This window comes from Leptonychotes weddellii, chromosome 7, assembly GCF_054177405.1.
Source record: "Leptonychotes weddellii isolate Sample4059 chromosome 7, ASM5417740v2, whole genome shotgun sequence".
Classification (NCBI taxonomy): Eukaryota; Metazoa; Chordata; class Mammalia; order Carnivora; family Phocidae; genus Leptonychotes; species Leptonychotes weddellii.
In genome coordinates, this window is record NC_138375.1 from 12,432,208 (window position 1) to 12,458,275 (window position 26,068).

At 44.5% G+C, this 26,068-nt stretch overlaps 1 protein-coding gene across 1 annotated transcript in view; it reads right to left on the minus strand.

Annotated features, from left to right (window-relative positions):
- The window catches only part of MYO10 (myosin X), a 197,857-nt gene that overhangs the window by 152,989 nt on the left and 18,800 nt on the right, over window positions 1–26,068 (minus strand). Inside the window, exon 2 of the mRNA XM_081825788.1 lies at window positions 1–99. Coding sequence (XP_081681914.1) covers window positions 1–99 — 99 coding nt within the window. The remainder of the gene's footprint in view (window positions 100–26,068) is intronic.

Here is a 26,068-nt window from a genome sequence, read left to right on the forward strand (position 1 = left end):
CTGACCATAGTCTGTCCGGAAGACCACGACGCCCTCTGCACGGGAATTGACAGTACTTGGAAAATGCTGGCCATTTTCTCTCAGCCAGACCCGTGTCCCCTGTAAACAAAACAAAGAGGGTTTAACTAGGGAGTTTGGGTTGCGTTCCGTGGCAAATCACCACTCTCAAAATCACTGACTACTACAGTCCTTTAAGAAAAAACAACAACTTTTTAAAAAGCCAATGTTTTTCTCAGACAAGAACGACTCTGCAGAAAGCATCAGGCACAGCCTTCACCAGAGACAAGCACGACTGAGCGTCCCACCAGAGAGCACAGAAGAGGGGATGAGGAAATAGTAGGCCCTGTGTTGCTGAAATGCAAGTGGTTTATGTGGATGATCTCATTTCACTCACAAAGGCCCTTGAGACAGGCACTGTTACCACTCTACAGATGGACACCTGAAGGTCTCAAGACAGAGCAACTTGCCCAGCATCACAAGAAAGAAAGAACCTGACCCCAGGCAGTTGGGTTCCAGAAACAAGTTTAACCAGGTCGCTACCTTGCTCCACCCATGGTACTTTAAACTCTTTGGGATCTGCTGGCTCCCCTCTTCCCAGCTCCAAGTCCCAAGCACTTGCCCACCTGGATAGCATTCGAACAGTCTGCTGACTTCCTACCGGTACCAAGTCCATGTGTCAAATCAACTCTCCAAGAGAGGGACTCAAGTTTTAGGAAAGATCAGAACCCAATCCACCAGTGTGAAGTTTGCTAGGATTCCACCAAACCACCCAATGCACTCCAGTGTTCAGAACTGCAGCCCAAGACAGAAACTTCCAGATCCTATTGTTTTCACCTGGGGCCTATTTTTTGGCGTTGATTTTATTTCCATTTTTTATGTCCCCACTGGACAAACGAAACAAGCATAGTATTTACCTTTTCAACGATGAACTTCCTCTTTCTCTGATTTCACAACATGAAAAACAGTGACCCAAGTGATAAAAGTTTGAAGAAATCACTGGGTGTTACTGGTCAAATTATAAAGAATTATCTGTATGATGTATGCCCGCATGACGGAACATAACACTAAAATTTCTCATCAAGTTATTACTAATTTGCTCAATTTCCTCGATCCCAACAAAAATGACACTAAACAAGCACATCCTTACGATACAGTGTGTTCATGTGGAAATACTATACCTAAGTTATCACTTGAAATGGCACTTACATGGAACAACTTTTTCTAGAACTTTCAACCTCATTTTATTGGTCTACTTAATTTGTTTTGATTTCAAAAGTTAAGTGAAATATTTAAAATGTATTGGTTATAGAATATTCAACTTGCCATTTAAGGGGCTACTACCAGTCTCTTAACACAGAGTTGGCAGGGGATAAATAATACAGAAGTAAACTCATCACTTTATGCCAAATTTTTTATAAGTTGTGTTTTTTGTTTTTTTGTTTTTTTTTTTTTTGAGAGAGAGCACTGGGCGGAGAGGGGCAAAGGGAGAGGGAGAGAGAGAATCTTAAGCAGGCTCCACACCCAGCACATAGCCCAGTGCAGGGCTCCATCTCACAACCCTGAGATCATGACCCAAGCTGAAATCAAGAGTCGGACGCTTAACCGACTGAGCCACCTGACCACCCGCACATTAATGCTACTTTAAATTATGTTTATCAGTAGCAAAAATAGCAGCTTACTTCCAGTAATGGAGTGCCCATGATGAGTCACAGTCATGTGCTAAGAGCCTCAAGGACACTGGATTTAAGACTAACCCTCAGTAAGCTAGGAATCCCACCTCCAGGAGGAAACTGAAGCTCAGAGCCCAAGTCGGCTTCCCATCACACAGCTGATCCCTCCCATTCCTGACCCCATGCTCTTTCCACACATCATACTGTCTCCTTAAAGTAATTCATAAGTTAAATGAATGAATCAATGCACAATCAAAATATAACAACACAGGGGTGCCCGGGTGGCTCAGTTGGTTAAGCAACTGCCTTCGGCTCAGGTCATGATCTCAGGGTCCTGGGATCGAGTTCCGCATCGGGCTCCCTGCTCAGCGGGAAGCCTGCTTCTCCCTCTCCCTGCCACTCCCCCTGCTTGTGCATGCGCTGTCAAGTAAATAAAAATAAAATCTTTAAAAATATATATAACAACACAGAGGTCACTTTAAGTAGCCAGTTATCACACACACAACCATCTGTTCTCTTTTACCCTGCCAGGAGGGAAAATTTAAGAAGATACGAAAATCTGACCTGGGGCCCTTGGCTGGCTCAGTCAGTAGAGCAGGCGACACTTGATGTCTGGTTGTAAGTTCGAGTCCCACATAGGGTGTAGAGATTATTTAAAAATTACAAAAAAAAAAAAAAAAAATCTTTCAAAAAAAGTCTGACTTAAAAATTACTCCCTTGTTGCCAACGATGACCTTGTTTACACCAGCCAGGAAGCAGAACTTTTGCTGCCACCACCCTTACTCGGGATTCCAAGTCAACCCTGAGTCTGGTCGAAGTATTTGGGGCCAGCTCTCCCGTTCCCTGTGACTGGCTCTCCCGGCATCGCTTGTTACATCCCCACAGAAGCCCTCCCCACAGGCATTCCCTTTCTCCTTTTTACGCAGCTTTTAAGGTATTAACTCCGTACTTCAACCTTCCCTCCAAAGAGGGGTTGAAATCCTCCACAATCATATACAGCAACAACACTGAATATGAACTATTTCTCTATAAATCCAGAAGCCTGCCTTATTTAAAGGACACCCAAAACATCAACGGGGGGGGGGGTTCCCATCTCTGCAGGAGTCACTCCCGTCCCTCTGATGGGTGCTTCTGGCTGAGACACAGGTAACACCAAGAATTTGCCTGTCAGTCCTGATTTATTTAGCAAACAGCTGCTTCCAAAAACAACGTTCGCTTCCGCCATCCTCTAAGACCGTTCTCTCGCATATCACTCCACACCAAAACTACATTATCTGTAATGATCCAGAAAAGGACTTCCAAGTGCCTGAACTACTGTTTTTATTTAAGTGATCTCTACACCCCACGTGGGGCTTGAACTGAGGACCCTGAAATCAAAAGTTGCATGCTCTACTGACTAAGCCAGCCAGGCGCCCCATTTCTACCCTCTTTAATTTACACGTCAGACACAACATTTTAAAGCTCTGAAACACCTACACACACACACACTCTCTCTCTCTCTTTCTCAAATGGAAACTTTCAAAGTTCTATAAGGTGAGAACTTTTACGCATCAGGTAAAATCATGAAACAATTCACAGTGCTCCTGTCCTCTCAATCCTAAATCCAAAGCATTGTTTGCTATGACCATCACCTGTACCATTTAAATCAAAATGGATTTCATGTGTTTCCCATTTATTAAAATCGTCTTAGTAAGAATCAGATATTTTATTATGAAACATTGCTGAATTAATACAAATTGTCACGAGGATTAACATAAATCTCTCCTGACTTCCAGAAGCTACACAGCTCACAGTTTCTTTCACTTGAGTTGTGTTGTGGTAATTTTTACCTTCTGTGAAGGTACTATAAAGCCCTTTGTTGACACAGTCCTACATGATCAAACACACGGTTCAACTTCCTTAGTCCAAAGGTCTTTTTCAATAGGTGTGAAGAGCTGCTGATAAGGGAGATCTAGGAAATGCACCTGGACTGCAAATCTCAAGCCCATTGGCCAGCTCCATGAGGCCTACAGTAGCTGTCTTCCACAGGTAGGAAGGGAAATGCATTCAAAACACTCCCTTTGTTCCTTGAAAAAGCTTAAACTGGCAATTTTCATGAAACCGGAACTACAGAGTAAAACTAAAGTGGATATTTTTACATAGATTGTTCTTGGAGTTTCTCTGAGCCCCCAAATGTTCTGCCTCCCTTCTATTTAAATAGAACACATATGCCCAGGTCCAGGAAAGAGGCCACCCACAAGGCATTTGAAAATGAAGTCACAAGCAGACATTTACCAGATCATCCAAGTTTGTATGGGGAAGAAAAATTTGCCCACCATATGCAAGCCATTATATTCTGTCATTGTTAAATAAGGCTGATAATTTAATGCACAATACAGGCAATCTAGCATATGGAGAAAGCTCACAATTTGAGTTCAAAAACATCTTTATAAGTTTGATCATAACAAACACATTTTGTTAAAACTTGGGTAAGTTTTCATCCTAATCTCTGAGATGGATATGTGTGAAATTTAACAGTTAAAAATTTTCCTGCACATAATCACCAGTAACATTTTTACGATACAAAGCACTTGCACAAAAGCTCCCATTCTCCTTTGATCTGGAGCAATCCTGTGAGATGGGATGGTATTACTTGCCTCCCTATCTCCAAAAGTGAGGTTCACAGGGGTTCCACTTTCCATTACCAACAAATGATTTCCTGGATATAATAAAAAAAAAAAAAATACTGACTGTACCAAGTGTTGGTGAGGATGTAAAATGGTACACCCACTTTAGAAAACAGTTTGGCAGTTTCTTAAAAAGCTAAACACAATCGTAACCATAGGTTCCCATAATTCAACGCCTAGAGATCTACTGCCTTAAAAGAATTGTTTCAAAAAGTCTTGCATGCAGGGGCACCTGCGTGGCTCAGTGAGTTAAGCTTCTGCCTTGGGTTCAGGTCATGATCTTAGGGTCCTGGGATCGCTCCCTGTTCAGTGGGGAGTCTGCTTCTCCCTTTGGCCACCATGCCCACCCCTGGTCATGCTGTCTCTAATAAATAAAATCTTTAAAAAAAAAAAAAGTCTTGCATGCAAATACTTGGAGCCACATCAATAGCAAAATACTAAAAATCATTCAAATGACCATTAACTGATATAGAGACAAATAAAATGTAATAAATCCATACAATGGAACTCTTCCAAATCACTAAAAAAAAAGGCTGATTTCCAAACCCACATGCTTCTCAATTGTACACACACATTCTTAACCATTCTGTAATGGGAAAAACCCAATCGTGTCTCTATAACTGGGCAATGAGAGTACAAGAAACAAACACAGACGCACACACGCACCCACAAGCATTCAGGGCTGAGTGAAAACTCTGAAGATCTGTGTTGAATTCAAGTCCCTGCTCTCCACTAACGTCAACGAGGGGCTGAGAGACCACATGGGAGACTTGCCCAAACTAATCGAAAGATGAGACTATGGTAGATTGATCGTTGTCTCACGGTGCTTAATTATTAGCCACTCACCCTGGAAGATAATCATAAATCCCCAGCCAATTGTTGACTTGCGGTGCCTCCTCCCTGGGCAAGGAATTTTATCTGGCTCTTTCCCACCACCATGGCAACATGAAGCAGCCTGAAATTTTTACCTCCTGGCCCTTTATACAAAATGTTTGCTGATCCCTACTTAAAGGTAAAGAAGATAAAATCACCAGTATAGATTTCAATCTACTTTTAAAAAGTACTGTATTTCCCTTCTGATTTTAAAAATGATTTTCTCTTTTGAACTTTGACTGAAAAAAAAAAAAAATTTAAGTTTAAAAATAAGGTAGGGAAACAACCCTAAAAAGAGATAATGATGATGGGCTTTAAATACCATGCTTGTGTGGCATGTTCTAATTACAGATTCACAGAAAAGAGAACATTCTTTACTCAAACACACAACTCAGTCTCAGACCCAGAACAGCACCACACCTACTTTTCTTACTTGGCCTGGGTGAGTAAGTACCATGGTTCAGGATTCTCTAACGACCTACATGACAAAATCACAATGTGTTTGAAATGTGATTTTTTTTTTTTTTTTTTAAAGACAAAGGGATCAAACCATTTTGTAATGGCTGAGTTAAAAGGAACTCTTTAAATTTATAGTAGGGGCGCCTGGCTGGCTCAGCTGGTAAAGCATGCGACTCTTGATCTCAGGGTCTTGAGTTCAAGCCCCAGGATAGCTACAAAGCTCAGTTAAAAAAGAAAGAAAGAAAAACAAACATTAAAATTAATTAAATCTGTAATAAATTCAGCAGCCAGAGGATTTTGTCTGCAATGACTTCTAACCTGGCATCTTCTAAGATATCTAACACCGAAAGCTGCGAGGCAAGGTCTGGGGGACCATGTTCCTGACCATATTGAATTCCAGAAACTGGATGTGGATATTATAGTACCAAGGGTTTAAATAGCACTTTTTCTCAATTTTTTTAAATCGAGATATAATTGACAGATAACATTATATTAGTGTCAGGTGTACACGATTCAACATTTGCATATATTGTGAAATGATCATCACAGTGAGTCTAGTCAATATCTGTCAGCACACAGAGTTACAGTTGTTTTTCTTGTGATGAGAACTTTTAAGATCTCCTCTCTTAGCAACTTTCAAATATACAATACAGTATGATTAACTATGGTCACCATGCTGTACATGACATTCCCAGGACTTATTTGTAACTGGAAGTTTGTACCTTTGACCCCCTTTACCTACTTCTCCCATCTCTCCTCCACGCCCCACAAACCACTGATCTGTTCTCTGTGTAAGTTCTTTTGTTTTCTGGATGGTGGGGGGGTGGGGAGGTTAGCTTCCACATACAAATGAGATCTCTCCTGTTTTATAGTCCTTTTTTTTTTTTAAAGATTTTATTTATTTATTTGACAGAGAAAGACACAGCGAGAGGGAACACAAACAGGGAGTGGGAGAGGGAGAAGCAGACTCCCTGCCGAGCAGGGAGCCCGATGCGGGACTCGATCCCGGGACTCCAGGATCATGACCTGAGCCGAAGGCAGTCGCTTAACCAACTGAGCCACCCAGGCGCCCTAGAAACACCTTTTCAACATATTTTTTTTCTAGTCCTTATTATTCAAATCCACCTTAAAAGACAATGGCTTTTACAACACACAAAATCCTAAAGCTGGTTTCTCAACATGGTATTAGTGACATTTTGGTCGAGGTAATTATTTATTGAGGGTTGGGAGACAGTCCTAGTTGAGAACCACAGAGCTAGAGCGATACAAAGGTCTAGAGCCACGGCCAAATTAGTTTCCCAAACCACTCATTGTCAGTGACCTCCTTAACAGAAAGCAGACTCCATTGTTTAAGTTCTAGGAACTTCCACAACTTCCCAGAGTCCGATCAGCCCAGATACAGCATACCTGGGGCAGATCTAATTTCTGGGGACATCAAACCAGGTGCATGCAGAAGGGAGGGGGTGGCTATAGGATTCAAAATGTTTGACGAACAAGGAAAAAGGTCAAGGAGGCAGACAGTTTGATGGTGCTGTGAGAGCAACTCTCTCCTTTTCCTCCCTCTGTCCAGTCTGTTTTGTTTTTAATGTATATCAGAACAGACGTTTCATGTTTTTACACAGATGACTGAACGGGACAGACAAAACCTGTCCATGGTGCTCTTAGCCCTCAGGAGCTATTTCAACCTCACATTGCTCGCAAACCCCCAACACAAAACTTGTCAGAAGTTTGGAAATGGTACACACAAGAATGGAGAGGGGGGCAGAAGCCATTGTACAAAGTGAGTGTGAAAACTGCAGCAAGACCACAAGCAGTGGGGACAAAGGACTGCTGCTGGGGACAGACCCAGCAGATTTTTCCCCAGAAATGAACAGGGAAGGGGAAACCCAAGACTTCTCCCCTCCAGGGATAGCCACCCCTCAGGAGGGGCCCTGGAACATAGTGAAGGGTCAGGGGACCACGGACTCCCAGCATCCCCACATCAGTGGGTGGTCTTTCCATCCCCTGGCCACACACCATGCAGTGTGGGGTCCACAAGGCTGAGTGATCTCAGGCTCATTTCCTCACTTCATGATGGCAGGGCGTTAGACCTGAGGCTGGCAATCATTTCTCAACCAGTGTATCAGATTCCAAAGAGGAACGCTTCAACCAGGCCCGGGGCTCCTTAGACTCTCATGGGACCCTGGGTGGTTTAGGCTCAGGTCTCAAAGGATGCAGAATTCAACTGGGTGCTGAGGCCAGAGCTCCCCCCACCTGCACCAGCTGCAGAGGACGGAAAGTTCAAGAGAGAAACTACAAGCTTACAGCCTGTGATGATGGACATGTGTGGCTCGAGGACCCCCAGTTTGTACCATTTTACTGTTGGTTGTGGAACAGTGATGCCTTTTGTTTTCTTTTTTTTTTTTAAGATTTTATTTATTTATTCATGAGAGACAGAGAGAGAGAGAGGTAGAGGGAGAAGCAGGCTCCCAAGGAGCAGGGAGCCCGATGTGGGACTCGATCCCAGGATCCTGGGATCATGACCTGAGCCGAAGGCAGACACTTAACCATCTGAGCCACCCAGGCGCCCGCCTTTTGTTTTCTTTATAGGCAACCCCAGCAACTGTCCTTGGCCCATCAGGGATGATGCCACCATTAGATTCCAGAGGAAAACGTGCTGCGGACATTCTGCTCCAAACTCACAGACATAATCGCCCCCACCCTAAGACGATGCCAGAAGTGTTAGATAACTCCCTAGACAGGCCTCTAGAATCCTTGATGGTATTGTTGAAATACTATGTTTTTATAAGAAATGCATTCCAGCTATTTGTAGCTACAGTAGATTTGGAGCTTTCAGCTAGGTCATCCTCATCTTCGCCAACATCATTTCCTGGCCTTGCCTATGAGCCTAAGGACCATCCTTGGTACTATTATCACAGGTAGACATGTAGCATCCCCAACAATTCAAACACACCTGAAAACCAGTATGGCCGCAAACAGAGGCCTGCTTGCATTCATTATATAAAGGTCCCAGACTTCGTCCCATGTCTTTGGATAACTCCTTAGTACCCCCTCCTCCCCTCCCCCAATGCTGCTGCCAAGAAGGATCATGAGGCACTCACATTTCTCCTGTTGTCCTGCCCAGAGGGTCAAACTCTGTTACCACTATCAGCTACTTGGAAGGGCAACTTCCATGCAGAGGAGGACATGAAAAGTATATGAATTGTAGGAGGTAGAAAGGGAGAAAAAGAAGAAAGAAAATGGGGGCGCCTGGGTGGCTCCGTTGGTTAAGCGACTGCCTTCGGCTCAGGTCATGATCCTGGAGCCCCGGGATCGAGTCCCGCATCGGGCTCCCTGCTTAGCAGGGAGTCTGCTTCTCCCTCTGACCCTTCCCCTTCTCATGTGTTCTCTCTCTCTCATTCTCGCTCTCTCAAATGAATAAATAAAAAAATAAAATCTTAAAAAAAAAAAAAAAAGAAGAAAGAAAGAAAAAAAAGAAGAAGAAAGAAAGAAAGAACCAGATACTAACCTTTGCTCACTGGTCAAGATACAAAGACTCATTGGCATCTCCCACTCCCAAAAATCAAAATCAAACTATGCTAGGTGGCGAGATGCCTAAATTATGACCATGTGATGCTGTTGTGATGCCCCCCAAGTTGCTGTGGGGTCCAACTTGCCAACTGATTCAGTCCTGGTTTTATATTCTAATTTTTTTTCCACCTTCTTCACAATTCCTTGAAACAGCTTTTTAGTTACTCTTGTTAACCACAGTGACTAGAAATAATCCCAGAAAGAATTTAATATTGAAAGAAATAAGACATCCCCAAGTTACTGAGATCATCTCAAACAGTGAGAATCCAAGGAACAAAAATCAAACTAGTCCATCTATTAGTTAACCAATCATCACGTAACCAACACCTACGTGTTGAAAAGAGAACAAACTAGGGCTAAAGAACCAGTCAACACACCTGAAATTCATCCATCCATTTTTAAGTCACTTCCCCATGAGGCCATCCATCCATCCACCCACCCACCCAACAGCCCATTCCTCCTACAGATATCTTTTGAGCCCCCTATTTTGTACCAGGCACTATGAAAGATTCAACAGGATACAAAATTGTTGCTGCTCTAAAGAGCTTAAAATATATCTAAGCTAAAGTACCCCTTTTCTAATACCTTCCCCATCCACTCTCTTCCAAAGGAAATAATTATGTAACATAAGGAGATCAAGGCAAGAAAGACAAATAGGTAAATGGAAGAAAGGACATACAGATTTTATAAAATGAATAAAACTGTTTTGATGCTAAGAACTCTCAAAAACCAGTGAGAAATCCTAAAGGAACTTAAAACTGCATTCCTTTCTTCCTTTTAGTGGCAACAGTAGGATATAGAACAGAAGGGGCAATAAAAGGCCATCACAAGATGTTTGCACTCTTCATGGAATATAATACCAGATATCCTTCACCTCTTATTTCCTATCGTTTATTGTTCTTTCCTATTCTTGACCAGAATTTTTCCAAAAACAAACAAACAAAACCAAAAAATAAACCTACAAATAAAAACTGATAGTTTTTTCATTAAGCCAGAACAGGATTTCATTAAGATTATCCTAGCCAGAACAGGATTTCATAAAGATTATCCTATCTGTTTTTAGGGGAAAACAAAACACAAACTTACTTGGAACAGGAGTTTGCCATTACTTCTAAAAATGAATGAACCAAGAACACAATAGGAAGTAAATAAACTTAAAACAGCTATTTCTCACTTCTGTGGCATACACACTAATTTCTTTGCAGAATTTTATTAAATTTCAAAAGCAGTTGATCTTTTTCATAAAATCATACTTCCTGGATTAAAAGGTGCTTCAAAATAATCTAGTCCAATCACAAAGACAGACTACTTGTTGGCGAGAATGTGGAGAAACCAGGACCTGCACACACTGTTGGTCAGAAGGTCCAACGGCAGAGATGCCCTGGAAGACAGTCCAGCATTTCCTCAAAAGGGTAAACATAACATCACCGGATAATCCAGGAATTCCGTTCTTAGGTATCTACCCAAGAGAAATGAAAACATATGTCCACACATCAAAACTTGTATATGAATGTTCACAGCAGCAGTATTCACAATAGCCCCAAAGTGGAAATAACCGTCACAGTCCATCAGCTGATGAAGAGATTCTTCTAAAATGTGATACATTCACATGATGGAATATTACTCAGTGATAAAAAAGGATGAAGAACTGCTACACATTACAACATGGGCGAGACTTGAAAACATTATGCTAAGTGGAAGAAGCCACAAAGGACCACGTATTGTCTGATGCCATTTTTATGAAATGTCCCAAAGGTAAATCCACGGACAGAAGCAGACTGATGGTTGCCTGAGGCTGGGTGTTGGCAATGACTGCTGATAGGTGTAGGGCTTTTTTTTTTTTTTTTGGAGTGATGAAAACCTTCTAGAATCACATAGTGATCGCTGCATAACCAGTAGTCTATACTCATATTAATATGTACTAATATACTAGTACTAGTATTAGTGAATATACAAAAAACCAATGAATTGCATACTTCAAAAGGGTGGATTTTAGGAGAGGTGAATTACATTGCAAATACCAAAAGAGGAGAGGGAGAGAGACCAACAAGAAATAAGAGACAGACTCACCTCTGACTTCATTCCCTCCCTGGATCCTGCTATCCCATGGGCCATCGTCATCCCTGACCTCCCTTATTCCATACATCAAGAGAGTCCTCTTTTCAGTTTACACTGCTTTTCGTGGAGTCCCCATGGTCCACAAGCAAAGACGTACCAGTTATTATTTTTGTAACACACAAATGTCATGACTTTCAGAAGACATCCAGAAAGCAACTGAAAATGACCACAGCTAGTGTTTATATGCTTTTCCTAGAACACTGAAACCATGGTCATTTCAGTGCTTTGACTATTTGATGTAGGATAGGATTTCCATCCTTTGTATTACAGAATGCAGGAATGGGTTAGTTTTATGCCGTTTAATCTCCAGCACCTAGAACAGGGCCAGACACCCTAGAGGAGGGCTAAGAATTAAATAATTCACTTTCAATCCCAAACTCCGCCCCAGGGCTCTGCTCCATTCACAGTAAATGCACAGTAGCATCTGCAAGAACCCTGCTGCTCACAGAGGGAGGAGCCACCAAGGGTTACAGCAGGGGTCTTAGAGACCCCACTGGACACTCCCCTCGAAGGTGTGGACTCCTATGTCAATGACCTGAGAGCTCTCTGCACAAAATGATGGGCCACGTGGCTTGCCTGTTATACGAGCACAAAGAATCACATGAGATGGCATGAGTGGGCTCAGCCAAGGGCTCCAAAGCCGCAGGGCTCTCCGACACAACGTGGCCGTACCTACATCCGGTGTCTTGCTGCAGGCACCTTTGGTCACGTCCAGGATGGCTGTCAGCCATCTACTGCTTTAACAGCTCTCCTCTGAATGCCTTGCTGGAGAATCGAAGAACGTCCAGGCCTAGTTCAACTCACCCCGTGAGCAAACATTTTCTCCAAAACTACAACTGTGGATGCTTTTCCGTTGGGAGGGATTTAAAAATAACTTCTAGGGGGCGCCTGGGTGGCTCAGTCGTTAAGCGTCTGCCTTCGGCTCAGGTCATGGTCCCAGGGTCCTGGGATCGAGCCCCGCATCGGGCTCCCTGCTCAGCGGGGAGCCTGCTTCTCCCTCTCCCACTCCCCCTGCTTGTGTTCCCTCTCTCCCTGTGTCTCTCTCTGTCAAATAAATAAATAAAATCTTTAAAAAAAAAAAGAAAGAAAAAAGTAACTTTTAAACATAAGCTACATCCACCAGGAAAGTTGATGGGGTGGGGCGGGTGCTGAAGAGGATAGAAACATTTCTAAATCACATAAATGCCTGTATTTGTTCTATCTACTGAGATTTTATCTAAAATAAAAGGCGTGAGGACATGGGAGCACCTGGAACGTGACACGCCCGACAGGCTGTGCAATGTGGTGGTGCTTGTGGTTTCTGCTGTTGTTTTAAATAAACTTAATTTCAGGCTACTTTTAGATTTTACAGAGAAGTTGCAAAGATAATAGAGTCCCCATACATCCCTCACCCAGGCCCCCACCATTGCTGACCTCTCACACAGCGAGGGCACGTCTGTCACAACTAAGGATCGTCAAATCAAGGTCCACACTTCATTATTCCACCAGTTTTCCCCTCATGTCCTTCTTCCGTCCCAGAATCCCATCCGCGACATTCTAGCTAGTTGTCATGCCTCCTTAGGTGTTTCCCTGGTATGGGACAGTCTCTTGGACTTTCCTTGTTTAATGGCCTTGACAGCTTTGAGGTGTACAAGTCAGGTATTTTGTAGAATGCTCCCTGGTTGGGGGTTTCTCTCAGGGTTGGACTGGAGTGCCGTGGTTTCCAATGATGGCTCAGTCCAGGGAGTCAAGCTGCTTGAATGGGAATCCTGGCTTCACTGCAGCTGAGCCATGTGGCTTGGGACAAATGAACCTCCATGGGTCTCCATTTCCCCATCTACAGAAGAGACAGAAAGACTACCTACCCCCAGGTTTCCGTGAGGATTAAACCGGCTGATAATGAAGGTGAGCACATCATCAGGAACTCCCCATGGAGGGCAGAAGTGGCCACCGACTGAGTGAGCAATAAAGATGCTGGGCCAGAGACACAGTCCAAAGATTAGCGACAGACAAACCTTACTTCCAGAAGCTTGCAGTCCAGGGGGGACAGAGTTGAGATAGATAACTGGAGCTTGATGCCACAAGGACCCATCTGGGGAGACATACAGAGCCTGCACCTGGGGTGTTAAAGGAAGCAGGCCTCACACAAGGGATGAGATGGACGGACTCCCCTCGGGCAGGTAGAAACCACGCTGAAAGGTCAATTTTCTGCAAATTAGCCAAGTGCCAGTGTAGGCTAAGCTAAAATGTAAAGTGGCTTACCCGCTCTACTTAATCCGTCCATCAACTGTTAACTGCTCTGCAGAACTGAACAAAGAAGGCATTCACCTTTGTCCGGGCCAAGAAAAAAAAATATCTCAGACTCTCCCAAGGGAGCTCTAGAAACCACGAAGGACTAAAACTGCCTCCCCACTTAGCAATAAAACCTAGGCCAAATTACATTGTTTTACAATGCAACAAACTCTTTTCCAACTGTGTTCTTATAAAAACAAGAAACAATACAGCGGCCAAGTCACTTGGAGGTATCAACTTTAGTCCCTCTCAGTTCAAGAGACTTGGTCACTCAAAACCTGGATATTCTCAGGATCTCCTTGAGCAGAATCAACAGGAGGACAGAAACAGGGGCAGGGTGGAGTAGGGGGGGTGCTGCAGTTAAGACCCCACTGGGGTGGATGCGGACACTAAGCAGGGCCCAGGTGGGCTAAAGTCTGGGGCCTGCCAAACAAATCTGGCTGGGTCCCCTGGGGGCAGGTAACACAAAGCTCTCAGTCCTGAAGCTCAAGGAAAGTTCCTCTCAGTTCTTCTGGCTCCTTGTCAGCTTCTCTCCCGCTCCTGGATGCCAGGCCCTGTGTAGACCAAAGTGGCCCTAGTCCAAACTGAAGGCCCTCTCCTCCCCTTTCCATTCCCAGGCAGCCTCCACCGACCAGGGGTGAGAACAGGCTCACCCCAGCAAAGGAGCAGCTTCCCAGCAGACCAGGGGACATCTCCCAGGAAATGGAGTCCAGCTACCCCGTTGTCCCATTCCATCCTTCCCAAGCCTCTGCAGCTACCATGTAAGCCCCTCTCCCCCCAGTTACCTCACTCAGGAAAAAGCCTGACTCATGGCTGGAAGCAAGGGCGTGTGTGCAATAAAACCCCTCAGTGGTGAACCACCAGCAGGGGGCCTCCTCTCATAAAACAGAGCGGGACGGGAAGGAGGGTTAAGCAGGGTCGCCGAGACCCCCCAGCCCAGCTCCCAGACTCTCCTCCTGCGGTCCTCCTGGCCCAGCAGCTCTGCTCTGCAGAATGGAGCCCATTCTCTGCTCCACCGGCCCATGAAGGCAGGCAATGGCAGGCGGGAAAGCAGCTCATGAACGAGATGCCACAAACACCAGTGGCCAAGAGAACTTCTAATAAACTCTCAGGACACAGAAAACAGAGTAGAGGGAGGCTCTCACCCCTGCCGTGCTGCTGGGCCCAGTCGGGGTGGGGGAAGCGCTCCTTCATTGTGCCAGTCCTTGGCAGGATGAGGCCTTCCAGGTGCTTCCCCAAATGAAGGAGGGCTCCTTCCCTTCCCTCCCCGCTCCCAAGCTCACCAATTCCGTGAGTTTCAAATCTGGTCTGAACTCCTTGGTGCTCTCTTTGGAACCCCACATGAAGTAAAACATCAGCTTCGAAGAGCACTGGCTTTCAAACCACTAGTCCAAAGAGCTGCCCCTAGAGGGGAAAGCATTAGGTCCAAGCAAAGCCAGGAAGGAAGAGAGGGAGGGAAAGAAGGAAAGAAGGAAGTTAGTGAACATAAGTATCCTGTCCACAAGTTGAATGCATTGCTCCTAAAGAATTTACTACACAATGCTGGCCTACACCCCTGCGGGAATTATTTACTCACTCAGTAATGCTCGCTGCAATCCAAGTGTTTGTTTGGAAATTACTTCAAAGTCTTTTTTTTTAAAACCGGTCACTTAAAAGTTATTTTAGAAGCTGCCACAAGACTGTACCTATAACACAGCTGGCTTGCTGAACATCACCTAAAAAAATGTCCTTCATTAGCATTATTTAGGGAGTCCGCGATACCACCACAAATACTCCTGTATCATCATATCCAGGACATACGCAAAGTGCCCCACTGGTGCATGAAACAAGCTTCCCTCAATAAATGCTGCAAATCTGTGGTTAAGCCCACAGCTCAGCTTTTCACATGGCAATAAATCTTCCTTACAGACTTCTACAGAATGCCCATGTGCTGCCCTCTCTTGTGAACACCAGGCAAACTGGAAGGCATCTTAGGGGGCACAATCCAAACTTCTTTGTTCCCCAGAAAAATGCCACAGACGTTGGTCAACAGACCCTGGAAATCTAGAGAAACCACCACTCATCTCCAATGCCCCAATTTCCAGGCGAGACCGAGACAGCAGTCCCTGGGGACATCCTGGCATTGGCAACATTTAGAGGGGCAGACACAAACGGGTTCAAACCCCCTCACTAGACAGAAAAAGCTCCCAAGAGAGGTTCAGTTTAAAAATCCCAGTGCAGGGCACCTGGGTGGCTCAGTTGCTAAGCGTCTGCCTTCGGCTCATGATCCTGCCAGCGTCCTGGGATCAAGCCCTACATGGGGCTCCTGGCTCAGCGGGGAGTCTGCTTCTCCCTCTGCCTCTGCTGCTCCCCCTGCTTGTGCTCTCTCACGCATGCGCTCTCTAATAAATAAATAAAATCTTAAATAAATAAATAAATACATAAATAAGAACTCCAGTGGTTCACAGAAAACTAGCAAGGACAAAATGGCCGAGGTGGCCGACACAGTAGTCAGATCAATCATGGGCAACCCACCCAATGCCATCAGGCAATTTTAGAGTGTCACTAAAACTCTGCAGACCCCACTCATCTCAAGAACTCCTTGAGCTCTTTTTCTTCTAAGAAAGAGCTGACCCGACAAGTCTGTGTGCCCTCCTGCTGTCATCAATCACAGGCTGGGAGATAAGCAGATTCTTCGAAGCAGAACTTGCCTGCAGGCAGCCGAGGCCTGGAGCCGCCTGGGCAAAGGCATGAAGGAAGTTGCACGTCTCTCCTTGGGCTAAGAGCTGCAGGAATTATCACAAGCAGCTCAAAGGGCTCCAGAGATAAAACTTTCAGGAGCTCCCTGCTGGCGGGTTAGCAGTTTTCTCCGAGCCTGTCTTGCCTCCTGTCTTGCTCGTGCCCTCTCAAATAAATACAATCTTTAAAAAAATTTTAAAAATGAAAATAAAGTGCCGGACAACACAGATCTAGAATCTAGAGATGTCATTTGGGGAGCTCGGATGGTGGTGTGTATACAAAGACATGAAAGCAAGGTCTTCTTTTCTTCTGCTTTTTCTCATTTTAGGGAGCATACATACAGATGTTCCCCAGTGACGACCAGCAAAGGTATGTAGGAATCCTTGTCGTGTTACTGGTCCCAACCGAACCTACCTTAGCATAACACTACCTGGAGAGAGAGAGAGGCTGCACGGTCTTTTTCTTTACTTCTGAATAAGAGTGTAATAAATTAAAATTGCTCTAAGAATGTTAAGTCTACACGCCCAGTGTATGATTAAAATAGTTCTGGGGAACTTGGTACATAAATTGCCCTGTGACTTTTTTTTTTTTTTTTAACCAAAGGGATGGAAGAAAAACTTATCTGTTTACTATAACACAAAACTCTACGGCAATTTCAAAAGCAATGTTTTCTAAATTCTTGAACTCTTAATTGCGCATGTCGACCCATTATCTGAGTTACTGGGGGTTTGGAGTTAAAACAAAAAAAGCTAGACAATTAATTCTATATCAAACAGTAGAAATTAAGTGCTTTCACCCAAAACTGCCCTCCTCCTTCCATGACCAGATATTTTTAATATAATAAGATGAGAGAGTCTTGCAGAGGTAATGAGCGCTGCGTAAGGCAAATGCAGTTAATTGGGGTTCCCATGAGCTACAGGTTAGAAGTGTAATGAACTTGAGCAACACTAAAAGCTAGCCTGGAGCCTGGTGTGTAGGGATCTGAAGACAGACTGCAGAAAAACTTGTAAATTTGCCTCAATACCCAGCAGGGAGGTGAGCAGTTTTGAGAGGCAAACTGGCCTTTCAACACATGGGACAAAGGCCCACCTATGCCATCTGTTCTCACCACCTTCCCATGCCCAGGCCCTACCCTAGTCCCCACAGCCAGCCCTGTCCCTATTTAATCTACATGCTACCCGGAGAAGCCAGAGTGATCCTCGCAAACGCAAATCCTTTCCCAGCTTAAAGCCTTTTTCATTTGGACAAAATCCCTCCCAAGGCCTAATGACTGTGCGCATCCTGGCCCCTGCCCCCTTCCAACCTCCCCAAGACTTTTCTCAGATCTCAGCCAGGCTGAGCTCATTCGCACCCAGCCTGTCCTGAGTCTTTCCCAGCGGCTCTGTCAATACCAACGCACCCTTTTAGCCTGGCCATCAACACTGCCCCCTGTGGAAGGGCCTGGCCCTCCCCAACTCAGCCACCTCTGCTCCCTGCACTTCTGTCCACTGATGGAGAAATCAGGACAGGCGGAGCTCAGAAGGAGATACTGTGGGTTCAGTTCCAGACCACCACAATTAAGAGTATTGTAGTAAAGCAAGTCAAATGAATTTTTCTGGTTTCCCAGTGCATATAAAAGTTGTTTACAATACACTCTAGTCTGTTGACTATGAGATATGATGTCTAAAAAAAGCAATGTATATAACTTAATTTAAAAATACTTTATTGCTGGGGTGCCTGGCTGGCTCAGTCCATAGAGCATGTGACTCTTGATCTCGGGGTGGCAACAAGCCCCACATTGGACAAGGAGCTTACTTAAAGATAAAGTAAAAATACTTTATTGCTTAAAAAAAAAAAAAATGCTAACCATCACCTGAGCTTATAGCAAGTCATAATCATGGTCACAGATCACCCAACAAGCATAATATTAGAAAAAGTTTGAAATGCTGCGAGAAGTACAAAATGGGACACAGAGACACAGAGTGAGCAAATACTGTTAGGAAAATGGCACAAACAGATTTGCTCGACACAGGGTTGCCACAAACCTTCAATCTGTAAAAAAAAAAAAAAAAAATGCAGTATCTGCAAAGTGCAATAAAGCGAGGTATGCTCATATATAAGTAAGTTGTGCGATGCCAGGCCTCTCTGCTTAGCAGGAGGCTCACCTCTGCTAGGAAGGGTGAAGGACAGAAGGAGGATCCTTTCAACAAAGACCTAAGAACATGGTGGACTTCAGCATCAATTCCATTCACCTTGATGCTCTGCCAGAGAGTGTATACTTTTTCTCAGCCCTGCCCTGTTAACAATGACCTCGACCTCTCATGCCCAACTCCCTTCCCTAAGATTACCCCTATTGCATTTAAATAGGTATGAAGACTATTACAGATTTTGGGGTTCACATTCATGAAAAGCAGTATTACAAGTGATAGCTATACCCTAAAAACACAGATCCTGGATCATGCACCAAAACCGCCTGCCTTCTGGAATTTCTTACAACGAGCATTCAGGGGCTACTCATCTCGGAACCCCGGCACCTGATCTGCTCACACTAGAAATTCCCACCACCAGGCAGCTTCCAGAGCCAGACCGTCATGAAGCCGTATTTTCCACATTTAAAATGACTGATCTGAGAAGCTGTTTGCTCTTTGGGCCCTGGCTAAGGAAAGCAAAAGGATTTTCCACATCTCTGACCTGGGGTTCTACTTCTTTCATAAATCCAAGGTATGTTCTCATCTTTTAGCAAATTTATTTCACCCAGAGAACCACCACCCCAAGCCCCCAAAATTCCAAATGCAATTATTCATTCTACAAATATTGACTTAGCCCTATTGGCCGCCAAGGCACTGTGCCCAGGCCAAGAAGGACACAAAACTCAAGGATGAGGACATGGGCTTCAGAATCCAGCAGACCAGCCTTCAATCCCCCAACTGGCCACGTAAGCCTGGAGAAGGACAGCAACAGCGGATACGTGGGGCACGTGCCAGCGCCAAGCATTTCACACGCACCAACTTGTTTATTTCTAACCCCCGTGAGCGAGAAACTTATACTGCCCCCATTTAACAGATGTGAGAGAGCAGGCACAGAGTAAAGAACTTGCCCAAAGTTCCGGAGCTAACAGGTGGGGTTTTTCTCTTTTTTTTAAACTGGTGCTACTGATGTGTAATTTATATCATAAAATTATTGGCTCCCAGGCAAAGTGCATCCTCATTAACTCCACGTACTAATGCCTTACCCCACTCACTCTTCTTTCCTGAGCCACAGTTTTCTACTTTCCAAAATGCAAATGATAAACGCGAATCCACAGAGCAGTTAAGGGATGACCGCAAGGGAATGAACAACAGTGAAGTAGCCCAGTCCAGCACCTGGCAGCAAGAACGGTCAGACAGCCTGAAAATGAACCAAAGACCGTCTCCTCACAAAGAGTTTAATCTAATCAGAGACGAAACTAGTAAATACAGAAAACAGCCATCATCAAATGCAGAGAGAGGAACACACAAGAACAGATAAAAATACAAAAGGGTATTGTGTGTCGAAGTGGGAGGGAGGATCTATGTTCTTTGAGCTGAAGTATTTGCAACACAGAGCCTGGGCTGAGAATGTAGAGTTTAATATGGCACTAAATCACAAACTACATGAGAACAGTCCAGAGACTCTATTGGAGGAGTCTTCCATATCTGACACAGATAACACGAGGCAATGAATCAGCTTGCTGGGGAGAGCGGCCTCATTCCCTTTCTCTAGAGATGGGTAGGACTGTCTTTAAGCAAACTAACACACAACTTGGCTTCCAAACCCTCTGAAGGAAACGCTTCCAAGAATGAATTCAGTGTACTCAACCTAATACATCTGTCTGGTCTCATTCTGCAAAGCTTACTGCTGTCTTCTGAGGATAAATCATCGTACTACTGACCTTAAAACCCTTTTCTCCCAAACTGTTGCTACCCATGGACCCAGAGTCCCAGTGCTCTCCACAGGAGAGAAGGCAGGAGGGCAACAAAGGAATGTTCTCCCATCCTAGGGCCAGAGGCTCTCAGCCATCAGAGCCCAGAGCAGCCTTCCTGACGCCCAGCCTTCCAGGGGCTGCAGGAACAACCTAACCACCAGGGCAATAGGCCCGTTTCAGATCTGCTGGTTGACAAGTGTCACAAAGTGAGAAAGTTCTGTTTCCAGGGGCTGCCAAAGCAAAAGACAGCGTTACCTTAGGAGTAACCCACTTTCAAATATATTTTATGGCTTCCAGAAATCCAATGACACCAACTGATCATCTTTTGTTTGCTTTAAAGAATAAACTCCCTGCTACAGGTGGAACAAAGAAATTTAATTCCTGATTTCAAAGATGCTCATTGGCCAGCTAGAGCCTTCCCACACAGATCATCCTGCGCCCTGACCCGCACACGGACAATGCATGGGTCCGGGGCGAGAGCTGTGGGGAGTCAAGAGCTGCTTGTTAACAGAGTGATATCTGAGGAGGGAGGACAAGCCCACCATTGTGGAGTCCAATTTCCTGTTCCACAGCCTCCACAGCAAATTAAAAAAGAAAGCACCCATAGATGACGACAGACACCTCCTCAGCTGCAGTCCCAGTCATAAGCAACAGAAATCTTTTCTACTTGGCATTTTCACAAAGCGATAGTGTGTCTCACACACCCAGCCTGTGTCCTGTATCTGTTACGGGCCCTAAGGCACCCGCTGCCTGATAGAGCAGCTGTTCTCCATCCCTAGGGCCACTAACGGACTTCTAGGACATCCCTGGTGGGTACTAGGGGCAGGGTCCAGAACGGTCCTCCCCCAGCCCCCCTACAACTACCGCCTGGAATGGGGCACTAGAGGGTCACTCGTGGGGCTAAAGGCATGTGCCTCCTTGACCTCAGGAAGGGCTCCAACATCAGCAACATTGACACGTGGGGCCAGATAATTCTTCCTTGTGGAGGCTGTCCTGGGCACTGCAGGATTTAGCAGCATCCCTGGCTTCTATTCACTTGCAAAACCCCACCCATGGGGTTATCATTGTGATAAGCCAAAATGATCTGCAACCCTCACAAATGTCCCCTGGGCAGGGAAACCCCACCCCACCCCCCACCCCCACTGAGAGCCACTGGTCTGAAGTGGTTAAATGTTAGCATCCCAGCTGGAAGAAGTTTTAAATCATTCACTTCCAAGGCCCGAGGACAGAAGCCAGCATGGTCAAAACTTTATCGTCATCTCTCTAAACTTCCTCCTCCCGACCCCCATGCCATCTGAAGGGTCTCTGCCATCGCTAGGTGGAAGGCTGACATTGGACAATCGCATCACCTGTACCCAAGAGGTGCCAAACTGCTGTGGATCCTGCCAGGTCCTGCCACAATGCCATCTGCTGATCCGCCCCTGCCCCCCTCCTCTTCAGCCCTTGTCTACTGTGCAGAAGCACAGAAATCCTACCTACGTGCAAGAACCCAGGACTTCTTCTCCCTCTGACCCTCCTCCCTCTCATGCTCTCTGTCTCTCATTCTCTCTCTCTCAAATAAATAAATAAAATCTTTAAAAAAAAAAAAAAAAAAGAACCCAGGACTTCTGATTGCCCCTTGACAAAAGTTACTTGCTCTGCTTCTGTTTGCTTGCCTCTCTGTGACGTATTCAATGGTGGAGACAGGAGTGGAGATGGGTCCGTGCAGGGCGCAGGCTCCTATCGTCATACTACACTGCCCCTCGAGTGCGAGACAGAAAACAAGGCCACAAAGGAAACAGAAGGGGGGTGGTCACAGGAAGCACAACAAAAACTGGGGAAAGCAAGGAGAAAATATCACACGCTACAGAGGGCCAAACAAACCACCTCCAATCACTCAAGCATTGACAGATCATTGGTGATGGCATTTTCGCTTCGAGTGTTTTTTTTTTTTTTTAAGATATATTATTTATTTGAGGGCACCTGGGTGGCTCAGTTGGTTAAGTGACTGCCTTCGGCTCAGGTCATGATCCTGGAGTCCCGGGATCAAGTCCCGCATCAGGCTCCCTGCTCAGCAGGGAGTCTGCTTCTCCCTCTGACCCTCACCCCTCTCATGCTGTCTCTCATTCTTTCTCTCAAATAAATAAATAAAATCTTAAAAAAAAAAAAAAGATATATTATTTATTTGAGAGAGAGAGAGAGGCCGAGACAGAGAGAGAGAGGCCGCGTGCACAAGCATGGTGAGGGGCAGAGGTAGAAGCAGACTCCCCGCTGAACAGGGACTCGAACAAGGGACTCCAGGATCATGACCTGAGCCGAAGGCAGAGGCTTAACCAACTGAGCCACGCAGGCGCCCTTAGAGTGCTTTATTAAAGAAAAAAAACAGAGAACAATTTCACCCATCCCCAAATAAGGCCCAATGGTCGCCACCACATCCAAACGGATTACACGGGCAATATTAAAAGATCTTTTGTGCTACAACATTTATGTAAGGAGATATATTCTCCCTCTTTTAAAAACTCTTTCCACAGAATAGAAAACGTCAGTGTGGACAAAGGCAAAGTATATTTAAGGCTTGGTTTTTTTGGTTTGTTTTTTAAGTAGGCTCCACATTGGGCTATTTAAAAAACCAAGGTTTGGTTTTTTAATGTAACTATTATAAAAAATATGGGAAATAATGCTTTGGCATTTCCACATCTGAGCTACTGAGCATACATCCACGTGACTTCCTTTTTCTGAGCTTTAAGTATTCCTTAAAAAATGTAATATAACCACTTATCTTTACCCGTTATAAAAAGAGCAAAAAAAACAAGACGAATCACCTAAAACTAAAGCAAAAAAAAATCACCTCTGAAGGTTCTCTTACGTGGCTGTAAGTGGAAAATCTGTACATTCACATCACTTGGCAGATATTTAAGGCAAAGGATTAAATCAATATAAAACCAGGTATTCACATGTGTTAAATCACACATGTGAGCAAACCAAACTGAATGAAACAACAGGTTTTCTAAAGACACTTCAACCTCTCGCTTGTGAGGTATGGATAAAGCTTTTAAAATAAGTTCATTCGTTCTACAAACTGAAAATAGAGGCACAAAGTACAAACAGTTGCTAAAGCTACCATGACACGGTCCTTAAGAACACAGTACATCCAAAAAAAAAAAAAAAAACCACAGTACATCCAGGGGCACGTGGATGGCTCAGTCCATTAAGAGTCGTCTGCCTTTGGCTCAGGTTTTGATCTCAGGGTCCTGGGATCAGCCCTGCGTTGCGCTCCCTGCTCAGTGGGGAGTCTATTTCTGCTTCTCCATCTCCCTCTGCCCCTCGTTCATGCACTCTCCCTCTAATAGATAAATAAAATCTTTTCTTTTTTAGATAAATAAAATCTTAAAAAAAAAAAAAACCACACACACACAATACATCCATTCCAGTCTCTCTAAATGAGAGCCTCTTGATGGACAGAAATCAACATATACAATATATACATTATACATGTAAAATAGATCAATAGAGACATTTTTATACCACGTGTTTTATACACATTTATATAAAATCAGAGCCAACATTGGAATACTATTCAGCCATAAAGAGGAATTCAGTACTGATATATTCGACCAAGTGGATGAAACTCAAAAACATGCCAAGTGAAAGAAGTCAGACACAAAAGGTCACATATTGTACGATTCCATGTACATGAAATCTCCAGAATGGGTAAAGCTATGGATCATTGGTGATGGTCAGGGGCGGGGGGAAGGGGGTGAATGGAGAATGTTCGTGTTTTATTTGGGGGTTAAATTAGGTCATAAGGGTTAAGTTCTATTCCAACAAAATTAGCGTCCTTATACGAAGAGACACCAGAGAGCTCTCTTTCCCCATGTGAGGACACAACCAGAAGGCAGTCCTCTGCCAGACAGGAAGAGAGTCCTCGCCAGAAACTGAATCTGCTAGCACCTTCATCTTGGACTTGTAGCCTCCAGGACTGTGAGAAAATAAATGTCTGTTGTTTAAGCCCTGCCCAGTCTGTGGGATTCTATTACGGCAGCCCAAGCTAAGACTACAGAGTTCTGATCAAACTCATTTTACAAACGGGAGGCATGAGATTCTGAAGAGTATGGCAGCTTGCCCAAGGCCATCCACCCAGCAAGCAGGAGGACAGCATTCAAACCCAAGCAGCCTGCTTCCACGACCTTCCCCTCGAAACCACACTCCATAGAGAGGCATTCAGGCTTGCTGAATGAACACTAAGTGACCAAGAGACAGAATCCTAGTGTGGCATCGAACCTTCCGCACCTCACAGCTCTGCAAAACAAAGTAAACTTTTAAAATTGGCAAGTAAAACTTTTCTCCCGCCTCCCCCTTTAAAAGACAAGATTATCCAGCTTCTATCCCTGGATTAGCCAAGGAAAACATAAAGAATGGGCCAAAAAGACTGAATAAAGTGGGAATCCATTCTGGAAAGGCAGAAACTTAACCTAGATACCACCTTTGCAAAAACAGTTTTACAACATCGTATTTTTGGGAAGCAAGTTAAAACTAACCCAAAGGAAAATAGCCCATTCCATTCCCTTCCTCTGCTCCGAAGTTAAGAAGCATCACTTCTTCACCACTTAGAGGGTAGAAACCCCAGTCAAGTTTTGTTTGGCTCACTCAGTAAAAACCAAAATGTTCTGCATTACTTGCCAATATTCTACAAATTGGGACAATTCACAGGGATCTACATATGTGGCCTCTCTTTAAAAACTAGAAAGCCTGGCAACACCGAATCTTAAATTCTCCCAGTTTTGGGAGCTCTGGTTAACCACAGTCCCCACCACTCCCTAATGCCCACAGCATGTCTCATTTCACTCATCGTGCTCACCTGCTGATCCCTATGGGCCAGTATTTGCAACTCTTTCAGTTAGTAGGTCATGTAGTCTGGACCTCAATATAGGTTTTTAAAAATGCATTATTTGGTGCATAATGCCTCCATTCAAAGTAAGCTTTTGAAGGGAAGGGTTTCAATTATTTAATGGGCTTATCAAACAGTGCTCTTTAATTAAACTTGGCTCAAATCAAAAGGAAAATGCCTATGTTTTTAAGCCAGTCTTGGACACAACATATTGAATCATATCTTAATTCTGACCAAATGGCAGAATAAAGCCCTTTTTTAAAAGCATAAATTTTAGCCACCCAAGTAAGTGTTCTATTTATAGCTGCCAGGGATTACGGCTTCCAACGTCTTTCACGGCCATCCTGCCCCAGCACTCGTAAGCGAGTGCATGCGCACACAGACATGCACACACACCCACGTCACTGCCTCAAAACTGAATTTCAGCTGCCAGCAAGTCAGACTTTTTCCATTACTTTGGTGGGATGATTCCTGAGCTATAGGCACGCTTCCTGGCCAGCTGCCAACTGAACACCAGAATGTGAAATTCTGTTTATTTCTCAAAAAGAAACAATAAAAAAATTGATTCTGTCTTCTCTTTGGTTTTCATAAAGTTCACCAAAAAGGAGCCTACATTTCTCACTGTGTTTCCATTCTTTTTTGCTATCCTAACACAAATATCAAAAACTGTTGCTTTTTCCCCAGTTATAAGTTTCCATACTCAGAATCAAAAGATGCTAAAAGTCAAAAAAAAAAAAAAAAAAGAAAGAAAATCAAGCAGCCATGAATACGCTCTTAAAACTTGCTGATTAATTTTAAAAACCCAAACCTTGGGGGCGCCTGGGTGGCTCAGTCGTTAAGCGTCTGTCTTCGGCTCGGGTCATGATCCCGGGGTCCTGGGATCGAGCCCCGCATCGGGCTCCCTGCTCGGCGGGAAGCCTGCTTCTCCCTCTCC